General features: G+C 37.4%; 1 protein-coding gene across 1 annotated transcript; it reads left to right on the top strand.

The window, feature by feature from the left end:
• The first annotated feature begins 4337 nt into the window (after positions 1-4337).
• LOC114634775 (vomeronasal type-1 receptor 4-like) lies at positions 4338-5360 on the top strand. The gene has a single exon (XM_028783363.1). It carries the CDS (start codon positions 4413-4415, stop codon positions 5358-5360), a length of 948 nt encoding a protein of 315 aa, XP_028639196.1. The 5' UTR covers positions 4338-4412.
• The last annotated feature ends 576 nt before the right edge of the window (positions 5361-5936 follow it).

Raw genomic sequence — 5936 nt, 5'->3', positions numbered from 1 at the left:
GTTTTGTTAATAATGCGAAACAAGGTGATAAAATTGCTTTCTCACTAAATATCACCTGCAAAATTGGCTCCAGCTTTAAAAAGCAAGCAAGAAAAATACATAAATAATTAAATAAACAAATAAGTAAATAAAATAATAGCCAGTGTAAATTATTTTGGGAAACTTACATTTATTTAATAAACATTACTGTTAATTTGTTTTTGTTTTGTAGTTTATTTTTTTAAATTATTCACTTTCTATCCATATCACAGATACTCTCCCTCCTCTATTCTTACACTCATACTTAGAGTCCATATCCCTATAGTCCCCTCTCCTTCTCTTCAAAGAAAGGGAACCCCTCTTGGGTACTACTTCACACTGGCACATCTAGTTCCAGCAGGACAAAGTGAAGTCTCCCCCACTGAGGACCATCCATGGAGTCTAGGTAGGGGTAAGGAGTACAATGCTAAAGAAGTGAGACAAAGATATCCACAACATCAATTGTTATGATATCCACCTGAAGACCAAGCTTTACATTGGGGCTAAATATGCAAGGGTCTAGCTTCTGCATGTTCCATTTCTTAGATTTATGAATTTTATGGTGCTCCTTATGAATATCAAACATTTCTATTTTCCACTGAATCTCTTTTTAAACATTTATTTATTTATTTATTTATTTATTTATTTATATTTTCCAGATTTTATTTCCCTCCTGGTCCACTCTCCAACTTTTCCACATACCATAACTCCTCTAAGCTCCCCCCATCCTGTCTCCACAAGATTATCCCCAGGCTCCAGCCCCCATCCCACCAGACCTCTAAATTCCATGGAGCCTCCAGTCTCTTGAGGGTTAGGTGCATGTTCACTGACTGAATGCAAACTTGGGTGTCCTCTGCTGTACATGTGTTGGGGGCCTCATATCAGCTGGTGTATGCTGCCTGGGTGGTGGTCCATTGTTTGAGAGAACTTGGGAATACTGGTTAATTGAAACTGCTGGTTTTACTTAAGGGTTGCCCTATTCCTCAGCTTATAACAGCTTTTCCCAAACTCTATGACAATAAATTTATGTTTCTCATGAAAAAATTGAAAAAGATCTCAGAAAATGGAGAGATCTCCCATGCTCATGGATTGGCAGAATTAACATAGTAAAAATGGGCATCCTTCCACAGACAATCTACAGATTCAATGTACTTCCCATCAAAATCACAAAACAAATCTTCAAAGATATGGAAGGACGAATTGGCAAATTCACCTGGAAAGGCAAACAAAACAAAACAAAACAAAACAAATAAACCACAAAAAACAGAATAGCAAAAACAATAAAAGAACAGCTTGCAAAATTGCCATATCTGACCTCAAGGTTACTGCAGAGAAATAGTGGTTAAAAAGTGTATGATATTGGTACAGAAACAGACAAGTTGATCAATGAAATAGAATTGAAGACCCAGAAATAAAACCACACAATTATGGACACTTGATCTTTCACAAAGATGCCAAGAATATATAAGAGAAAAGAGAATGCATCTTCAATAAATTGTTCTGGTCTAACTTACTGTCTGTATTTAGAAAAATGAAAATAGAACCATATTTGTCACCTTGCACAAAGCTCAAGTCAAAGTGGATAAAGAACCTCAAAATAAAAGCGAGTACAGCAAATAGAAGAGATCATGGAAAAGAACATTGAACTCATTGGCACAGGGTGAAAATTCCTGAAGAGAACTCTAATGGCCCATGATCTAAGATCAAAAATTGATTAATGGGCCCTCATTAAACTGTAAAGTTTCTGTAAGGCAAAGGACATAGTCAGTGAGACAAATCATCAACCTATAGATTTGGAAAAAAACTTCACTAACCCCATATCTGATAGACGGCTAATATAGAGAACACAAGGAGCTAACCACCAAAAAACCAAGCAAAAAAAATGAAGATAAAACAATGAGGTATAGAACTAAACCTAGATTTCATAGCAGAGGAATCTCAAATGGCCGAGAAGCACCCAAAAAAATGTTCAAAGTCCTGAGTGAGCAGAGAAGTGCAAATCAAAATGACCCTGTGAGAATCCACCTTACAACAGTCAGAATGGTTAAGATGAGAAGCCCAGGTGACAACACATGTTGGGAAGGCTGTGGAGAAAGAACACTCCTCCATTGCTTCTGGGATTGCAAACTGAATTTCTATTCTACATATTGGCTTACCCAGAGATAAGGAGGGTAAACTAAGATTTGTGTGCAGAACATCTCAGACAACCATCAGCTACAAAGCACACACATAGCTCAATTACACTCATCACATGGTCCACATTATCTCCTGAAACATGAAGGTGAAATCCCATGGCCTCTAGAAAACAGAGCAGATAAAAACTATTCTTGACTTCAAAATATTCCCTTAACACATGATAGCAAGAGTTGTACTTCTTTGTTGAGAACTGTCAACAGGGGAGAAAAGTTCAGAGCATATTTATTGCCTGGTCAAGCCTACATAGATTATCAATTGCTACTTCAAGTGAAATAATTGCAAGTCTGAGGGGAGATGAGGTCACAGAATCACAGATCCATATCTCAGGCCCTGGTACCTCCCTTCAGATGACTTTTTGAACTATGTGGCCAGGGCACTGATATCAGCATCCCAGGAAGAGATATGGTGCAGAAAGTGGAACAGACTGCAGTCTGAGAGCAGAGAAGATGAAATATATGAGTCTTGGTAAGTAATCCTAACAGACATTCAGACATGGCACTGAGTCTGGATGAAAAGCAAAGCTACATAAGACACAGAGAAACTCCTCAGGATGGAAATCAGATAGAAATGAATGCTACAAGCACTGCATTCCACTTCTAACCTGGCCCATTCCTCACTGTCAGTGCCATCTGTGCTGTCATACTCGTTAAGAATCTGGTGCTTAAGAATGTTTGTCTGATACGGGCAGTGGTGGCACATGCCTTTAATCCCAGCACTTGGGAGGCAGAGGCAGGTGGATTTCTGAGTTTGGAGCCAGCCTTGTCTACAGAGTGAGTTCCAGGACAGCCAGGACTATAAAGAGAAACCCTGTCTCGAAAAACCTAAAAAAAAAAAATGCCTGTCTGAAAGAAATCATTTTCCCTTATGAAAGATTTCACTAGGACACCTGAAAAGGATGGTCGTTGAGGTCAGTGACACTGCACATCTTTGTAGTAAGTTTATTAGTTTTAGTTTTCTTTGTGCTGTTCTGCACAGTGGTGACTCTGTACAACGATGGATTAGATCATAAGTCTGGATGGAGGATTCATTCACACGATATTTGTGGCAGAGATTCTTTCATTATGCACTTGGAAATGTATAAATTATTTTGTGAAATATTTGTAAATAATTTTTATAGACAAAATAGACTAAAATATAAGTACCCTGACAGTAAACTCACAGTTAAACCTGATATTCTACGTAATATGCATAGTACATTTTCAGGACTTCTACAGGTACAATTGTTATTACTTCAGGTTTGAAGGAATGAGTGAAGTATGTTCCAGAAAGCAATCAGTTCTACAAGGAATTGCACATCAATGATGGCCTCATTGGAACAAAACTTTTTCCTCTGTTCCAGAGTGAGAATGTGATTAATGAAAATAGATTTCCTATCAGTTTAAAATTATAGTAATTGAATGAATTCTAGCATTTTTTTCTGTGCATATAGAAAGGTCTTATAAACGAAGGCATTTATTTCTTTCTCACTTTAACTACTAGATTTAAATATTTTTGCATATAGGGAATACATTGTCATTAAATATAAGATTCCTTATTACTTGTATAGGAAATTAAAGGCAGAGAAACTGGCCTCATAGACGAGTTCTGTAGAATATTGTTTTCTCACTACAAACTTTCCCTCTGAACCTAAATACTTTAAACATTAATGTCTATTGTTGTACTAATCTTTTCTCACCTGTGTTAATGTTTGAAGCTAATATCATCACAATGCTGGTGGGTAATATAGCCTAAAATTACAAAAGTCAACTGTTGTATCCTTAATCATAATGTCACAGCACTTGGTAATACAAAGTTAATATGTGATCTTCTCTTAATAATAACTTGGTTGCCCTATTACTTTACTTTACATGGATTTGTGTTTATTTCCCAGAGTTAAATGTATGCCATGTGAATACTGGCTAGTTGATTTGGTGGGGTTATTGCTTTATTTCAGACATGAGCCAGTACTCTTACAGATATTTTTCTGCTTGTCCTGTTAATGAGGCATTGTTAGTTTTTCACACATTTCACAAAGTGTGAACCTAGAGATATCCAAATGCTTTGAGGTCTCATTCAATCACTTTTATGTGTAGAAATTATGCCAAAGTGGTAGATAGCCTACATGTTGAATATATCTAGTGAATTCAGTGGGAAGAGAGAATGGTGACTGTGTCTACAGCTTCACCTTGCCATACAGGGTCCTCAGCTTGAGACCAAGAATGGGCAACATGGAAACCAATGAGTTGCTTCTAGGAATGACTTTCTTCTCTCTGACTATAAGTGGAGTTCTAGGGAATTTTATTCTTCTATACCACTATATATATATTTACCTAACAAGATATAGGTTAAGGTCTACTGAATGGATTCTGATGCACTTGATTGTAGCCAATATCTTAACTGTACTGTGTAAAGGTGTGCCCAAGACAATATCCTTTTTTGGGTTTAAAGACATTTTCAATGATATTGGATGCAAATTAGTTCCTTCTATACACAGAGTAGCTAGGGGTGCTTGTATTGGCAGCACCTCTTTTCTTAGTGTGTTTCAGGCTGTAATCATCAGCTACAGGAAATCCAGGTATTCATATTTTATGGTAAGAACACACAAGTGCATTTGTTTCTCCTTGTACCTCAACTTGGTAGTTCATTTATTTATAAGCAGCATATTTTTTGTCCACATGAGGGCAAAACATGACAATGAAAGCACCACAAACCGTAAAGCTTTTATATACTGCTCTTCTGTCCGGCAAGATCCAACCAGTGACATCCTTAATGCACTATTACTATCAGGTCCTGATATAGTTTTGCTGGGGCTCATGCTATGGGCCAGTGGCTCCATGGTTCTCACACTGTACAGGCACAAGCAGATGATGAAATACATGTCAAGAACCAATGTTTCTTCTGGATCCTCCCCTGAGTCCAGAGCCACTAAAACCATCCTTCTCCTGGTCAGTACTTTTGTCTCCTTTTACACAATTTCTTCCCTTTGTCAATCATTTGTATCCATCACGTATAATCCCAGCTGGTCTCTGGTAAATTTTTCTGAAATGTCCGCTCTGCTTTTCCCCACTGTTTGTCCCTTTCTTCTCATGAGCCAAGAGTATTGGGCATCCAGTTACTTGAAAAGGAATAGACACTTCCCCAAGCCTTCTGACCAAGAACAGAATTGAGAGCTTCTTGTCAGATTTTCATGGTTATTCATTCATTCTGACAGAACTTTGAGCATAATTATAGTAATATCATGGCATTGGAGAGGCTTCTGCAGGTAAGCAAGGTATCAGTGTGCATGCAGGTAAATGTGTTCACACACACATATACATGGATACACAAATGTAATTGTGCGTGCCATTTTGTATGCAAGTGTAACTGAATTAAATTACAAAGACTAATGAAAAACTAGGTAAGTTTTAGTTGTTTTTTTTTTTTTTTTTTTTTTTTTGGTTTTTCGATACAGGGTTTCTCTGTGTAGCCCTGGCTGTCTTGGAACTCACTCTGTAGACCAGATTGGCCTTGAACTCAGAAATCCACCTGCCTCTGCCTCCCAAGTGCTGGGATTAAAAGTGTGTGCCACCATTGCCTGGCAAGTTTTAGGTTTCAAGTTCAGTGTGCTCTTGGTGTTGTGTTTTCACATTTTTTGGTTGACATTACATTAAGCATTTATTGGTTTCTGTACTTGTATTTTGTATCCTTGAGTTTTTGCATTCTACTTTCTACCCCATTTTTTAAAAAATGGAATGTAGAATTAC

This window comes from Grammomys surdaster, unplaced genomic scaffold (genome assembly GCF_004785775.1).
Source record: "Grammomys surdaster isolate TR1022 unplaced genomic scaffold, NIH_TR_1.0 1089, whole genome shotgun sequence".
In the NCBI taxonomy this organism is placed as follows: domain Eukaryota; kingdom Metazoa; phylum Chordata; class Mammalia; order Rodentia; family Muridae; genus Grammomys; species Grammomys surdaster.
Note: the sequence above shows the minus strand (reverse complement) of the source record. Positions and strands in the feature narration are given on the sequence as shown.

What these genes read in the sequence shown, in the direction of transcription:
- LOC114634775 (XM_028783363.1), top strand. Translation starts at nt 4,413, where the DNA reads ATGGGCAACATGGAAACCAATGAGTTGCTTCTAGGAATGACTTTCTTC.